The sequence below is a fragment of the Vicugna pacos genome, chromosome 21, assembly GCF_048564905.1.
Source record: "Vicugna pacos chromosome 21, VicPac4, whole genome shotgun sequence".
NCBI classification, from domain to species: Eukaryota; Metazoa; Chordata; class Mammalia; order Artiodactyla; family Camelidae; genus Vicugna; species Vicugna pacos.
The window spans coordinates 8,656,642-8,673,703 of record NC_133007.1 but is presented as its reverse complement, the minus strand read 5'-3'; the positions used below and the strand labels follow the sequence as shown (position 1 = coordinate 8,673,703).

The window sequence follows — 17,062 nt, the reverse complement described above, 5'->3', positions numbered from 1 at the left end:
CTTAGCCAGAACATTGCCAATTAAGAAAAACTGTTTACTAGATCATTTTATCCTTGCTAATGGAACTTATTTTTCCTCCCAATTTGGTTTCTCCATCACTTATTCAGAGATTCAAATATATTATATTGTAATACTCAATCTCATGTATCTTCTAGTGATCAGTAATTATGAGAGGAAAGATGAGATTTTCCTCTCCTTTCACCAGCCTCTGTCCCCACCTGCCTACCCCCCATGGAGTTGCCTGACTTGAATAATCGCCCTTTAAAGTCATATTCCTGAAGTCTGAAGGTCTTGTTGTTCAGTGTGCTTTGACAAAACTGATGTGTTTAAATTCAGTGCTTTGTGCCATTTCCATGATTTTTAGCTAATTATACTGCCTCTTTTTTTTTTTTTTTAGAAATATGCATTAGAATTCATGTGTGCCTGATTCTGAAAGTGGCTTTGTGCATTAAGGCTCGTTTAACCACTGATGGTGATGGTTAGAGAGAAGTTGAGAGACTTACAGTTATTGATCTTAATTTTAAAACACAGTGATAGCATGGAACTTTCCTGTACTGCAGGCGTATAAGACGCTGTTTTCAACCTCTCAGTCATTAGGCATATTGTCATTTGGCTTATGTCTTACCGGTCAGGATGTCACAGTGAAGAAATGTTTAGTCATGGGAAGAAAATTAGTGTCCAGCATGCAAAGATAGTAATAGGGTAAGCACTTCCAGCTGGATTTTCCTGGGAGGGATTGATTTCTGTGCATTACTGGGTCTGTGTAAAATGGTGTCCTTTTGGCACTAGCTCAATATAAATTTCAGTAAATGTTTTTTTCTTGCTGCAGCTTTAGTGTAATACAGTGAAATTTGCTGTAACTGAGGGGAGGCAGCGGTTGGGCGTCTGCTAATAGCCTGAAAGTAACTAATGAGGATGTGCAGTCGGAACGATTGATTGAATAGCTGCAGTCCTGTGTGTTTCTTTCTCGCTTGCTCTCTCTGCAAGCTGTAGAGAGGGAGGGGGAGAGCAAGACACAGGGAGGGAGCGAGAGAAAAAACGCTTGCTCTTAAGTGGAAGTAGCACGGATCCCAGGGGCCAGGAGGCCAGAAATGGAAGTTTAAACTGCATCTGTCTTTTAAAGGGAGAACAGCAGGAATCAAAATGTCAGTCTCCGGAGTCACGATTTACTCCTTATTTTTTAAGATCTGGAAGATAACACAGAATACTTTTTTTAGGATGTATTTTTTTTTCCTTGTCCATGTTGAGATTGTCTAATGTTATCTGAGAAGCTGGATTCCTATATGTCTGTCAGTTGAAGTGGAGATGGGAAGCAGTTGTGATAAAGGTATAATATGTATATATCTATCATCTGTGTGTGTGTGTGGATGTGCATATATATGCATATATATATATGTATCACTCTATGAAAAAAATTTTAAATGTAACCTTAATATAATATGTAGTGATTAAATTGGAGAATACCACATCATCTGAGAAATCTGAAGCTTGTTAGGTCAGTTTGAACAGATTTAGGATTCCAGAGTGAGATCTTAGTGAGGTCATATTGCCAGAGCAAGGAGAAGCTGATCTATTTTTATATCTGCATAGGCATATATGTTATTTTATCCTAGCAGCAGCTTTTAGTTTTCTCATAGACCTTTGGTTGCAGGCTGGTGAATCATCTTATCTGCACAGAACTGAACTTTGACCTTTGTGCAGACACCATCAAGTCATGTGCAACACTAGACTCTATTTTGTTCACAAGAGTATAAAAAAATTTCATTGGATTCTATTAACTCCTTATTGCTGACATAGAGAAGTAGATTCATACACTGTGAGATACAAATATTAAGAGCCTAGGGATATTAAACATAACTCAGAGGAAATTACTTTTTTATGTGCATAGATAAAGATTTAAGCTAAAGGAGATTCCTAACGGTGACCAAGTCTCCCCAGTACCTTGATAGTATCTCTTTAGAAATAAAGAGACAGATTATATGAATATAGAATGTAATGCATCTTTAAAGCAAAAGGATTTTTTGTGTGGGAAAAAAATAATTTTACAGGTTAGTGAAAGATCCTAAATTTGAGTTTTTAATTATGTTTCTTTCTTCTTTACCAGAGGTGCCAGCAGAAAGGTCCCCCCGCAGACGGAGTATCTCAGGGACCAGTACATCAGAGAAACCCAATTCTATGGACACTGCAAATACCTCACCCTTCAAAGTACCAGTAAGTGTTTCTCTTCTCTAAATGATTATTTTACTTTTCTCCTTTCTTCTTAGAGTTAGATGCAGTTGCTAAGAAATCAAAACATTTTTCTTCTCAAGAATTTCTTTGCAATACTGAGGTTAAAGGAAAGAGTTATCAACTTACATAGATTAACTGTGGTTAATGTCCACTGTTTTCAATAATAAGGTTTTTTTAGGTTTTAGGGAATATTATTTTTACATATGGAGTATTTCCAAAATATGTATCTAAACACATTAAATTCAAATCTCTCTAAACTATAGAGTGCAAATCTTTGTAAGATGTCCTTTTATCATGTTACTAGTAAAACCTATCACAGTTTTATAAAGATGCTGATAGTATTTTTTTTTTCTTAAAAGGTGGGGTGTAACTTTTTTTAGTAGTGAAGCTTAAGCAGAGAAGGATGAGACTCATAAAATTGCACAGCAAATTAGCAGAGAATTAGACAGTTAGGAGATCTAAGCCTGAAACCTGGCTTGTGCTTTGCCTAAGCCATCTTTTAGATGACCATAAAAGTGCTTAAGAAATACCCTTGAAGAAATATCCCAGTTAGAAATACCCCTTAAACTGACTAGGCAGTACTGAGAAGCAGTATTAAATATAAAAGAATGCTAAGATGGAAAGGCTGGAAGTGATTAGGTCAGCTGACCACCAGTTGCAGCCCCAGTTTGGACCTTTTTGACATGAGTTGGAATAACCCAGATTTTAATTCATCCATTTTCTTTGTTTATTGATTAAGAAGTATAGTTACTTTCTAATCATATTTTTTATTAAAATTGTTTTTAAAAATTTATTATTTATGGAGGTACTGAGGGTTGAACCGAGAACCTCATGCATGCTAAGCATGTAATCTACCACTGAGCTGTACCCTCCCCCGCCCTAAAATTCATTGTTTTTAAACTTGAAAAGAATTACATCCGTGAAGTTGATCATTATTGTAGATATAGTAGAAATCAGTATAAAGTAGAAATAGCCTTTTCCATAGGGGGAGAGAAAGTGTTTTTTTCTTTTATTTCAGCCAAGTTACTATGTTATATTCTTTATTTATTTATTCCAATACTATTTTTTTTAGGTTAGGATGACCTTTTAAGTAGAAGTGGTATTTTGAGATGTATAAGCTGGCATTCACTTGTAAGTTAATCAAAGTGAATGTTTTATTTTGCATTAATCCTGAGAACCAAGATCTCCCCTTTTTATCTCAGTGCCTTGTAGAGTTTGTAGATATCTTTTACTGTGACACCTTTGAAATTTTTACAAATTTTCTCATTTTAAAAATCACAAACAAGTGCTGGATTAATAGTCTAACCAAATTGTGGCAGGAATTTTAAAATATGAAACTTTATGCCTTTTACTAAATTTCTTTGTTCTCTAGACATAACTATTTAAAATTTATTTTAATGAATGAAAAAAGCATTTTTTTCTCTCCCTTCCCCTTCTTGTTTTCCTCATGAAACAAGTCAAATATCGTGAAGCTAACTATCTATATACAGAGTTTGGTGAAAAGGTTTGATTTAGAATTTGAAGTTTTCTACCATCATTCTAAGATAGAATGGTGAATTCTTAAGTCGTTGGGTTTTGTTTTGTTTTTTAACATCACTAGCTGACATAGAATATACCTCTGCAATGTAGTAACATTGAAGTACTTCCTATATTGAATCTGAAGTTCATGGCTGGATATTTAAAACTTGAATTACTTAGCAATATCAATTTTCAATTTTCATTTATATTTAAACAATAAATTGATAGCTAATTTAAGGTTTACCTTAATAATAAGACTAATTATGTGAGTAAAAGTAATAAACCAATGATGCATGTACATAAGACTAGCACTTCTTACAGACTATTTATTCATTTGTTATTCTTTTGACAATCTCAGCCACCATGTGGATTTAGAAATATTGAGGGAACGAAGGGGCCTCTGACTAGCAAATTACAGTCACAAAACCCATGCACTTAGCTCTCTAGGAGAATTTAGCCATTCATAAGCCTTCACCTAGACAATTGTTTGGAAGAAAAACCGTCAGAACACACTGATGGCAATTAAAAAAAAATGGCAGTGAGTAGAGGCAAGAGGCAGAGAAAAGGAAAAACAAAGAGTCAGAAAAACAACCTGGATCCACTTAGGGGAAAGGCAGATAGTCTTATACTTACCAATAGTCCTTAAGGGTACGGTACCATTGTATTACAGGATGAGTGATACATAGTGTGCTAATTGACATTGATAATAATAATCCTGAATCATCAAGGAAAAGTGAAATTATATTGTTTGTATTGGACTTTTTACAAAGTGGAACTGTGTAATGTTGTGTGATACAGATCCGTTGAGAATATTTAAAAATCTTAAAAATATGTGAGGCTTTATACACTTGTTATCCAGAAAAATCTTGTTTGTGAAATACCTCACTCCTTGATAATGCTGGATAAATAATTTATATTCTTTTAAGAGAAGCAAATATGCTGGCTAAATGAGGCACTGAAGTACTTGGGATGTCTATGGAAGCACATTGTATTTTTTAGATTTCCATATAATACCAATACCTAATGTGACTTACATCACTTAAATGTAATGCAGGAAGAAGTATGTCTAGTTTTTAGATCAACACAGAATATTTTTGTAATAAACGTCACAAAGGACTTTCTGAACATGGGAAAGCAGTACAAAAAAAGAACGAAACTTTGAGATATTTAACTATCAGTTACTTACATAGTATCTCAAAGATCATTTCCAAATTAATGTTATAAAGGGGCAGAAATGAGATTTAGGCAGAAGCACTTGTGGTTCTAGAATTCAACTGCCTTTACTATGGTAAACAGCTTACCCATCAGGAAGACTCAAAAGATAGCTAATCGTGGACTCTCCAAAAGGGCCCTATTCTTCCTAGCTCTAGGTTCAGGCTTACTGAGGGCTGATGAAATAGATTTTAACAAGCTCTGATGGAAATCATTGACAGTGACACACTTATTGAATGCATACTTTGGGCAAAGTATTGGTGATACACCAGTTGATATTGATGAAAGTATTGATACTTTCTTGGCACTCTACTTGGTACTGAGGAAACAGAAATGAATACAACAGAATTTCCATCCCAGAGAACTTATATAGTCTAATAGCAGGAGACAGAAAAATGACCAGATTCCTAAGGAGGTAGATGATCATGGTGACACAGGTTTTTAACAATGCACTGTGTAAGCCAAGGCTTTATCAAGGAGCCAGTATTTCAGCTGAGTTTCAAAGGCTGAATGAAAGTAGTTGACAGAGAAAGGAGAGTATTCCAGGCTGAGGGAGTTGCATTTTGGGAAGACATACTTTATAAGGTGACTCATGCTTCTAGGGAACATAGAAAGGGTTCAGTGAGGCAGGAATTGAAAAGGGTGCAGGCAAAAATGGCAAGAGAGTGGGTTGAGAGGTAGGTTGGGGCAAAACTGTGAGTGGGTTTGTTGTCAAGCTTAACTAAATTTTGCTAGCCACTAAAGCATTAGAAATTGGTTTAACTGAAATACTTGTCTTGGCTCAATAGCTAAACCAAGTTATATATAAATACTGTGAAGTACTGCTAAATTACTTGACTCTATCCCAAATGACTCTTCTTGCTTTCACTGACTGTCATTCCGTAGATGGCCAGTCCAGCACCCACCGCTGGCTATCAGCTAACACTGCTGGTAATTGTAGAGGACTGGTTCACCTTAGGAGATCCCTAGAAGCCAGTGGGTAAGAGCTGCTTAAATCCTGCTGACTGCTGCTAGATAAGGCAGAAAGGACCCAAGGAATAACTGTAGCAGTGAGTCCAAAGCAGGGAAGCCTAAAACCTTTCAGCTGTTACATATCTTCCTCATTCACCCAAATTTATATTTTTTAAAACTTAAAACGGATAGCGAGTAAGCATTATATTCATGTATTTTCCTTACTTAGTCTAAGCCGTCTTTATGCAGGTATTAGACAGCAGAGTCAATAAGTTTAAAAATAAGAACATAAGAAATAAAAGAGGGAACTTATATGACCATTGAACCTATGGGTTAAGGCAGGGTCTTGGCTTTTAGCAATGTTTTAGTGTATTTGTATTTTTATCTAGTCGTAGCCATAAGAAAAGCAGAGATCTGTAGGGTACGTTTTCTGTTCTTCCTTCACATTCAATATTTCTTTATTTTAATTCCAATTGTGGTTTGTTTGCAGGTCTGTGTCCCTCATTAGATAGAAATATCTATCCTACTTATCTTTGTAGCTGCCCCAGTGCCAGCACAAGTACCTTGCACATAGGAAACACTCAACAAATAATTGTTGAATGGATAAAATATACATGAATTATCTAAGAGCCAGAATCAAGTGAGTATAACTCACACCTGCTCTCTTGGTATTACAGATACCTCTAGTTAAATGGATCACAGAACCACTGAGTAATCACTAAGAGATCATTTGGAGTAAACAAGGAATACCTGTCAAAACAGATTTTTTTCTTCAACATAGATCTTAATTTATATTTGAAATTCGGGGCTGTGGTGTTTTACGTATATAGTGTATGTGATTTCTACTTATAGGAAGTGAAACTGGATGGGATTCTTTATTTAATGATTTATCTCCGTGGATATTTCTTTGAGTCCCCTAGATGTCATAAATATGTGTAAGCGCACGATGCTTTTGCAGATCTGGGTTTTGAATACTAGGTTCTTCAAGAACAATTTTAGCTGTTTGAACATTTTGGCCTCTTTTGAAGTTCCTATTTTTCATTTTTTTCTTCAACATCCTTCTAGACTTTCCACCTTTGTCATATTTGTGTTTTCCATTAAATAGCCATTGTATATTTTATATGTTGTTAAAACTACATTTAAATGGTATTACAAGAGTGATCGGGAAGAAATGAGTAAACTAACGAAAAGTTATTCAAGTGCTTAAATGTAATTCAGAAAGTGAATGTGCTAACATTTTGTAATTGTATGTATTTGTTTCACCTTGCCTGAGTTTTTGGAACAGACTTCTTTCTTTAATATTCTATTTATAAAGTGACTATGGATATTTATGATTTTTGTATCACTTCTCCTTAGACGATGCTATCCATTTAGCTTTGGCTAAAAGAAAGCCGCTTGTGTTCCGGGCCAGGTGCTCCGCTCCGTGTCCTCATTTCCATAACACAGTGGTCTGAGTTGCCCTTCCTTATGAATGTAACACAATGCAGTCGCAGCTGCTTCATTTGTATTAGCTTCGGGCTTGGCTCTGAAAGAATTCAGGCACTAAAATATATGCCAAGACAACCAGAAAGCATAGCTGAACTATTCCTGTGTAACCCTCCTTGTGTTCTTGTCACAGTGACACCTGAGCATTGCCAGTCTTATATACCAGATACTAAAGACTGTCAAAAGATGAAATCTCTGCGTTATTTTTAAAAGAAAGTAAAGCTTTAGAAGAATAAATGTAGACTAAGTTAAATTCCTGTTAAAAAAAAAAAAAAGAAATGTTACACCCATTCTGAAGTATTGCGGTATCAGGCTCAGTTGGTATTGGTCTCTGTTTTGAACAAAATCCTCAAAAAGATCTTTGTTTTCTCCACGTTAAACAAAGAGACAGAAAGCTTCATACCCACTTAAGAAAGACAAAGACCAGAAAACATTCATTGTCCAAACCAGTGGTTTTCAACTTGGCTATCCATAAAAATCATCTAAGGAACTTCAAAAAAACCCAAAAAACAACAAAACAAACACTACTTCCTGGGCTACCTAGACCGGTTAAATCAAAGTCTCCGGACTAGAACCCAGTCTTCTGCATTTTTAAAACCTTTTCAAGTGATTCTAACATGCAACCAGGGTTGAGAACTATTTGTCTAAATAATTGGTTAAAATATTCGGAACCCATTTTGGTCAATGTTTTCCTTATGGACATCAGCACCTTTTGTGCCTTCAAGGCTGACAAAAAAAAAACCTAGCAAGGAATGGTTTCTCAGTGGCCTGCAGTCGCTCACAGACAGGTTGCTGTGTGGTGCATCAGTTGCCCTTCTAAGTGTTCACCACAGTCAGTTCAAATGACCAGTCTAATTTTACAAGATACCGACTTTATTGTGGCACAGTGACAACTGACCGGCCTAAGAATCTCAGTCTTAGCGGTGAAATAATCCATTTGAATTCATAGCACCCAAGTTACAATACCATTTCAGTCTCTATATTCTTGTTGCTGTTGTATTCCAGGACACAAAGTTTCCTCTGCTGCTTAAAGATTCTTTATTCATCTTTCTCCCTTCTCTCTCCTGATCATCTGCATGGAGTTAAAATCCATAATAGGATCACCCTGCAGTGATACTTATTTTAATAAAGAGTACATTTATATTCATATATGTATGAATATGTAATATATGAATGTATTCATACTATGTGTCTATCAAAATATTACTACCAGAGGTAAAATGATATAATAAACATAGGAATGTCAGAAAAGAAAAATTATATTCTGAGGATATTAAATATTAATTCTACCTTTAAATCATTTTGTAGTCAGAATGGGTATAATTTTAAAGTCTTTTAATAAGAAATGCCCCAGAAAATATAAAATTTGGAGAAGAGAAAAAAGGAATAAGGTTAGATATGACTCCTTGAGGGGGATAGAAAGCAGACATCTGGAGGAAAAGGGAGCAGACACAGCAGGGAATATTGCCAAGACCCTAAACTTGAAAGAATCAGAGCATGATGGAAACCCTCCTCAGTCTACGGTTATTCCTAAGAAATAGGTTTGCAGCAGTGCTCACTGGTGGAGATTCCAACTTATCCCGCCCGGGAGAAGAGGGCTGTTTGAGAGAGAGGACAGGATGAACCCAATTATAGTTCATTCTTATAGGTGGTGTACTATATGGCCATCTCCTCCAAGTCAAGAAATTTTTCTTCTGCTTTAATGGGGGAGTCGAGGCATAACACCTTTCATCTCACACTTAGAGATAAACGTTTTGAAGGGCTAGTGTCCACTTAGGGGAGCATAAAATTGGCCACTAAGTGTAATTGATATCAGATGCTTTCTCCTTTCAAAGTTATGAAGCTAGAGATATATAAAGGAAACCTTGCCAGCTTCTCGATTTGGCTAGGGCTAGCTGTAACAGAAAAGTATTTTTGTACTTCTCAGCTATACCTATGCACAGCAAGGTACAAGCTTTGCTGGTAAACCGTTAATACCCCTGAGGTGCCCTCCTACCATCAGACTGTTTAGTTTTATAACCAATGCCAGTACCATTTCACTGGATCTTTAAATGCTTTGTTTTACATTAAACGTCTATAAATTTCAGTTTATTATTTATTTTTTATTGAAGTCTAGTTGAGGTACAATGTTATGTTCTTTTCAGGTGTACTGCCGTAGTGTTTTGACATTTACATACATAATGAAATGATCCCCGTAACTCTGGTAACCATCTGTCCCCATACAAAGTTATTACAGTATTATTCACCATATTCCTTATGCTGTATATTACATCCCCATGACTTATTTATTTTATAACTGGAGGTTTGTACCTCTTAATCCCCTTCACCTATTTTGTTCCCTCTGGCATCCACTTCTTTATTTTCTGTATCTGTGAGTCTCTCTTCATTTTGTTTTGTTTTCTTTTTAGGTTCCCTATATAAGTGAGATCATAGTGTATTTGTCATTCTCTGTCTGACTTAATTTCACTTAGCATAATACCCTCTAGATCCATCCATATTGCCACAAATGGCAAGATTTCATTTTTTTAATGGCTAAGTTATATTCTTGTGTGTGTGTGTTACACACAAACATACATACATACACATACCACGTCTTCATCCATTCATCTGTCAATAGATATACTGAGGTTATTTCCGTGTCTTGGCTGTTAAAAACAGTGCTGCCGCTGTGAACATTGGTGTGCACATATCTTTTCAATTTAGTGTTTTTTAAGAATTTTTATACAATTTTTAAAGGTTACTTTCCATTTACAGTTATTGCAAAATACTAGCTATATCGTTGTACAGTACATCCTTGAGCTTATGCTATACCCAACAGTTTGTACCTCCCACTCCCCCACCCCTGTATTGCCCCTTCCCCACCACTGGTAACTACTACTTTGTTCTCTATATCTGTGAGCCTGCTGCTTTTTTGTTATATCCAGTAGTTTGTTGTGTTTTTCAGATTCCACATATGGGTGATATTATACAGTATTTTGTCTTCCTCTGAATTATTTTACTTAGCATAATGCCCTCCAAGTCCATCCATGTTGCTGAAAATGGCAAAAAAAATTTTTTTAATGAATGAGTAGTATTCCATTGTATGTGTATATACACACCGCATCTTCTTTATCCATTCATCTGTTGATAGACACTTAGGTTGCTTCCATATCCTGGCAATTGTAAATAATGCTGCTTTGAACATTGGGAATCATGTGTATTTTTGAATTGGTGTTTTTGTTTTTTTCAGATGTATACCCAGGAGTGAAATTGCTGAGTAATAAATATGGTAGTTATATTATTGGTTTTTTGAGAAACCTCCATACTGTTTTCTGCAGTGGCTGCACCAATTTACATTTCCACCAGCAGTGCAGGAGGGTTTCCTTTTCTCCACATCCTCACCAACATTTGTTGTTCGTGTTCTTTTTGATGATCGCCATTCTGACAGGTGTGAGGTGATATCTCATTGTGGTTGTGATTTGCATTTCCCTGATAATTAGTGATGTTTAGCATCTTTCCCTGTGCCTCTTGGCCATCTGCATCTCTTCTTTGGAAAAATGTCTATTCAGTTCTTCTGCCCATTTTTAAATTGGATTATTTGTTTTTTTGATGTTGAGTTGTATGAGCTGTTTGTATATGCTGAATATTAATCCCTTATCGGTCATATCATTTGCAAATATCTTCTCCCATTCAGTATGTTGTCTCTTTGTTTTGTCAATGGTTTCTTTTGCCATGCAAAAGCTTTTAGTTTTAATTAGGTCCCATTTGTTTATTTTTGCTTTTATTTGCTTTACTTTAGGAGATGGATCCAAAAAAATATCGCTGATTTTTTCAAAGAGTATTCTGCCTGTGTTTTCCTCTAGGAGTTTTTGTAGCATACAGTCTTACATTTAGGTCTTCAATCTATCTTGAGTTTATTTTTGTGTATGGTATTAGAGAATGCTCTAATTTCATTCTTTTACATGTAGATGTCTGGTTTTCCTAGCACCACTTATTGAAAAAACTGTGCGTTCTCCTTTGTTATAGATTAATTGGCCATAAGTGCATGGGTTTATTTCTGACCATAAGTGCATGGTTCTTTCTATTCTATTCCATTGGTCTATGTGTCTGTTTTTGGCCCAGTTCCGTGCTGGGATTACTGTAGCTTTGTAGTATTGTTTGAAATCAGGGAGTGTGTTTCCTCTAGCTTTGTTCTTCTTTCTCAAGATTGTTCTGACTATTTGGAGTCCTTTATGTTTCCATACTAATTTTTAAATTATTTGTTCTAATTCTGTGAAAAATACCATTAGTATTTTGATAGGGATCACACTGAATCTGTAGATGACCTTGGGTATTATGGCTAATTTAACTATATTGTTTCTTCCAATCCAAGAACACAGTATATCTTTCCGTCTGTTTGTGTTGTCTTCAATTTCTTTCATGAGTGTCTTACAGTTTTCCAAGTACAGATCTTTTTACCTTCTTAGATAGGTTTATTCTTAGGTATTTTATTTTTGATGTGATTATAAATGGGATTATTTCCTTCATTTTTCTTTCTGATAGTTTGTTGTTAGTGTATGTAAATGCAACGGATTTCTGTGTATTAATTTTGTATCCTGCAGCTTTACTGAATTCCTTTGATGAGCTCTAATAGTTTTCTGGTGACATCTTTAGGATTTTCTATGTATCATATCATGTCATCTGCAAACAAGTGACAGTTTTACTTCTTCCTTTCCATTTTGGATTTCTTTTATTTCTTTTTCTTGTCTGATTGCTGTGGCTAGGACTTCCAATACTATGTTGAATAAAAGTGGCAAGAGTCGGCACCCTTGTCTTGTTCCTGATCTTAGAGGAAATGATTTCAGCTTTTCACCATTGATAATGGTATTAACTGTGGGCTTGTCATATATGGCCTTTATTATTTTGAAGTATGTTCCGTCTATGCCCACTTTCTGGAGAATTTTTATCATAAATGGGTGTAGAATTTTGTCAAAAGTTTTTTCATCTTTAGTTTGTTAATGTGGTCTATCACATTGATTGATTTGCAGATATTGAAAAATTCTTGCATCCCTGGGACAAATCCCACTTGATCATGGTGTATACTTTTTTAATATATGGTTGGATTCCATTTGCTAATATTTTGTTGATGATTTTTGCATCTGTGTTCATCAGGGATATTGGCCTATAATTGTCTCTTTTTGTGTAATATCTGTTTTGTTTTGGTATCAGGGTGATGCTGGCCTCATGGAATGGGTTTGGAAGTGTTCCTTCCTCTTCAGTTCTTTTAAATAATTTCAGAAGGATAGGTGTTAACTCTTCTCTAAATGTTTGATAGAATTCACCTGTGAAGCCATCAAATCCTGGAATTTTGTTTGTTGAGAGTTTTGGTTTGTTTGTTTGTTTTTTAATTACTGATTCAATTTTGTTACTGGTAGTAGGTCTGTTTGTATTTTCTATTTCTTCCTGGTTCAGTCTTGAAAGATTGTACATTTCTAGAAATTGACCCTTTTCATCTAGGTCATCCATTTTATTGGCACACAGTCATTCGCAGTAGTCTCTTATGATCCTTTGTATTTTTATGCTGTCAGTTGTAACTTCTCCTTTTTCACTTCTGATTTTATTAATTTGAGCCCTCTCTCTTTTTTTCTTGATGAGTCTGATTAAAAGTCTATCAATTTGTCTTGTCTTTTCAAAGAGCCAGCTTGTAGTTTCACTGGTCTTTTTTTTTTAATGTCTTTTTAGTCTATTTCACTTATTTCTGCTCTGATTTTTATTATTTCCTTCCTTCTACTAACTTTGGATTTTGCTTGTTCACCTTTTAGTTCCTTTCAGTGTAAGGTTAAGCTGTTTATTTGAGATTTTTTTTTTTGTTACCTGAGGGAGGCTTGTATCACTATAAACTTCCCTCTTAGAACAACTTTTGCTGCGTCCATTAGATTTTGGATCATTGTGTTCATTTATCATTTTTCTCCAGGTAGTTTTAAATCTCCTATGATTTCTCCAGTGACCCATTGGTTATTTACTAGCATGTTGTTTTGGGAGTTTTTTTCTAGTGGTTGATTTCTAGTTTTATACTGTTAATGCTCAGAAAGATGCTTGATATGATTTAGACTTGTTCCATGGTCAAGAATGCCCATGTGTACCTGAAAAGAATGTGCATTGAGGAAATGTTGTGAAATATATCTATTAATCCATCTCGTCTAATGTATCATTCAAGGCCAGTGTTTCCTTACTGATTTTCTGTCTGGATAATTTGTCCATTGGTGTAAGTGGGATACTAAAGTCCCCTGCTATTAGTGCATTTTGGCCTTACTGTCAATTTCTCCTCTTATGTTAATATTTGCTTTATATATTTAGCTGCTCCTGTGTTAGGTACACATGTGTTCACAATTGTTACACCATATTGTTAGATTGATTCCTTTATCATCATGTAATGTCCTTCTTTGTTCTTGTTACAATCTTTCTTTTAATTTCTATTTTGTCTAAGTATTGCTGCTCCAGCTTTCTTTTCATTTCCATTTTCATGGCATACTCTTGTAGCTTTTTCTAGTTCTGAGATCTTCATATTAGAAGGATTTTTTTTTTTTTGCTGTACTGGGAGTTCAGATTTATTCAGATCATGTCAGCAAAACAACTTTATTATTTATGGAAAGAAGGACCTGGATTATCCTGATTGTTGAGCAAAGCTATTTTTTGCTTAACTTTTTATTTCTATTTTTCTATGCAGAGGCAAGTTAAGTGACAGAAGACCCAGGGTTTGCGGGAGAGTGAAATATATGTCAAGACAAATAGAACAGACTTTAAAGATTCCATTTTTGTCTCCTTTCTTTTAGGATTATTATCACATGCTCCCCAACTATTTACCATGGTTCTCTTCTTTCAGGAAAATGTGCTCACATAGTTTATACTAAACTATCGTGTATTTTATATTATATTGTCTATTTTTAAGAAGGCACCAGCTAAAAATTTTGGAATGTTAATGTTCTAAATTTATTATATATGTGGCTCATGTCAAAAATAAGTTTTTTTGGCATCAAAGTAGATAAAATAAGTAAGTAAAATAAGTTTGTGTGGTTACAGCAACAGATACTGCTGTCAGGGTTTTTTTAATTTTTAATTTTTATACAACTTTCAATGGTTACTTTCCATTTATAGTTATTACAAAATAGTGACTATATTCCCATGTTGCACGATACATCCTTGAGCCTGTCTTACACCCAACAGTGTTGACTTCCCACTTCTTCACCCCTTTACTGTCCCTCCCTGCTCCTCACTGGTAACGATTAGTTTGTTCTCTGTATCTGTGAGTCTACTTCTTTTTTCTTACGTTCACTAGATTGGTGTATTTTTAGATTCCATGTATATGTACATCATATCATCCACATATAGGTGATATCATACATTATTTAGCTTTCTCTGTCTGACACATTTCACTTAGCATAATGCTCTCCAAGTCTGTCCATGTGCTGCAAATCCACCTTCAGTTTTAAGGCTTTTATGTTCTCTCACTGTTTAAAATACACTATTATTACCCTTATGTGGCGTAGAAACTTCAATTTCTGACTTTCTTAATGTGGTTAAAGCTTAAAAAGACTGAAATGCCCATTAAGCTTCACTATTAATGAAACTGAAAGAGGAGTCAGGGCAGAAGAGGGATGAGTGCCTCGGAGAGCACACTTAGTGACGCTTCCAGGGGCTCATCTCCAGCCTCACAATGCTTCCTGATTAACAGCAGGACAGATACTTTCATCGAGCTGATAATTTATCTAGAAGGATTTTTTATTACTCTTTTATATCAGGATAATGAATAATCTACAAATTAGGAAATAGAAGGTGATATTGTTTGAACAATCTTCTAAGCGTCTTCTGTTAGTATTCTGCTAATGCTTAGTTACGGTGTCCGATAGTAATTTAAATTCAGTTTGCCCCAAACTGTACCCACTTATGATTTCCCCAAAACTGTTTTCCCCATGAATTTCTGACTCTGTAGTACTACAAATTTCTTTAGTGCACAGGGCCTACACTCAGAAAAGCCCTTTGCATGGAGTTTAATACCATCTCAAAATTCTTAATGACTCATCTTTGGGTTTGTATTTTGTAAATGAAGTCTGGTGGGACAAGGGAGCATGTGCAAGGACTTGGAAACAAGGCACGGTACTGTTTCCCATTGCCTCTTTGGGATGGATTCTACATTCCCCACTTTTCCCACCCCCAGGAACCCCAGCTACCCCCTCTCTGTCTGCCTGACCCAGCCACAGCGGTCACTCTCTGACCCTAGCAGGCCTGTGCACAAACATAATAGGGGATATGGGGCCTGCTCTTGGTGGGGCCGTCCTTGCCCCTGCCTGTGTCTGCCAGGTGGCCAGGGACCACAACTCAGCTGAAACAAACCTTATTCACCCCCAATTCCAGGTACCTAGTGAGTTGGAAGGGCAGCTGCGGGAAGAGAAGAAGCTTGGCTCGACTTCCCTGCCCTGGGCCAGTGCACACCACGTGGGTTTGGTGGCTGCGGAACAGCAACTTGGCAGCTAGTGGGTCACACACACACACCTCCACACCAAGTTGTGGACCCTGGTCCTAGGCACCTGTGAAGATCTGCACTTGCCTTGGTGCCCAAGGGAGCATGACATTAAACAACAAATTAAAAATACCATGGCAGATGGGGAGAGAAACTCCTGAAGGAAGGGAAACGATTACTGTTTCAGTGCCTTTAATGCTACCATTTTGCTGGTTTTTTAACAAGGGGCACTAGTATTTTGCACTGATCCCCTCAAAATGTATAAGTAGTCCCATCTAACACAGTGGAGACTTTAACTCATCTCCTGGCCTCTAAGTCCTCCTTCACCCAGTTCAGCTTTCACACTGCTGCCAGAGCAGTCTCTTTAAAATTTAAACCTAATTACTAACCTTGACTCTCCCTTGCTTAAAGCTTTTTAGTAACTCTCTATGGTCCCACGGCCATGGACATGATCAAGTTTTGTACGTTTTATTTGGCTCACACGATGGGTTCTTTCCCCTCTCCTCTTTCTCTCCCTTCCTCCTTGCCCTCATTTGAATGTCTTCAGACATAGCTAGCTAGCTTTTCCTTCAAAAAGCATCAGTCACCTGCTAAAGGTTTTTCTGTTTAACTCACGTTTTACAGGATGATCAAACCAAAGTTAACTTGGCACAAAGAGCCTTTTGTTGTCTAGCTTTTGGCTGCCCTTCCAGTCTCAGTTTTTTATACTCAGTGTCCCCATCCCCAACCCCAGTTCTCAGAGCCTCCAAACTTAGAAAGTGCTCCATCTTAGTGCTCCGTCTTTACCAAAGTTCCCCAAACAAGTTTTCTCCAATATCTTTGCACATTTCTACCCAGTAAGGCCACCTTCTATACTGTGTAAAAGTGTCGTTATCCTTCACAACCCAGCTCCAGCTCTCCCTACCTCACGTAGGCAACGTTAGCCTTGACCTTCTCTGTCCTTCCATAGGACTGTGCATTTATCCATCATAATACTGATACCATTGTATTGCAGGGCCATTCTGTGTGTAGTTGCTTACCATGTCTGGTCGGTGACATTCCAGTTGGTGGTTTCCAGAATGGGATGTACATACCTCAGAGGGTACACAGCACAATCCATTTGCATTGCAGAAAGAAAATAATGTTTTGATTTTTTTTAATTTCACTGTTTTTAACATTTTGTGTTATTGACTGCTTTATAGTCATACATTG

The 17,062-nt window shown here is 36.3% G+C and overlaps 1 protein-coding gene across 5 annotated transcripts in view; it reads left to right on the top strand.

Annotated features, from left to right (window-relative positions):
• Positions 1–17,062, top strand: part of RASAL2 (RAS protein activator like 2) — a 297,751-nt gene that overhangs the window by 217,047 nt on the left and 63,642 nt on the right. For all 5 annotated transcript variants that reach the window (XM_031688793.2, XM_031688792.2, XM_072946046.1 and 2 more), the window contains one exon: positions 2,105–2,211. In XM_031688793.2, coding sequence (XP_031544653.1) covers positions 2,105–2,211 — 107 coding nt within the window. The remainder of the gene's footprint in view (positions 1–2,104; positions 2,212–17,062) is intronic.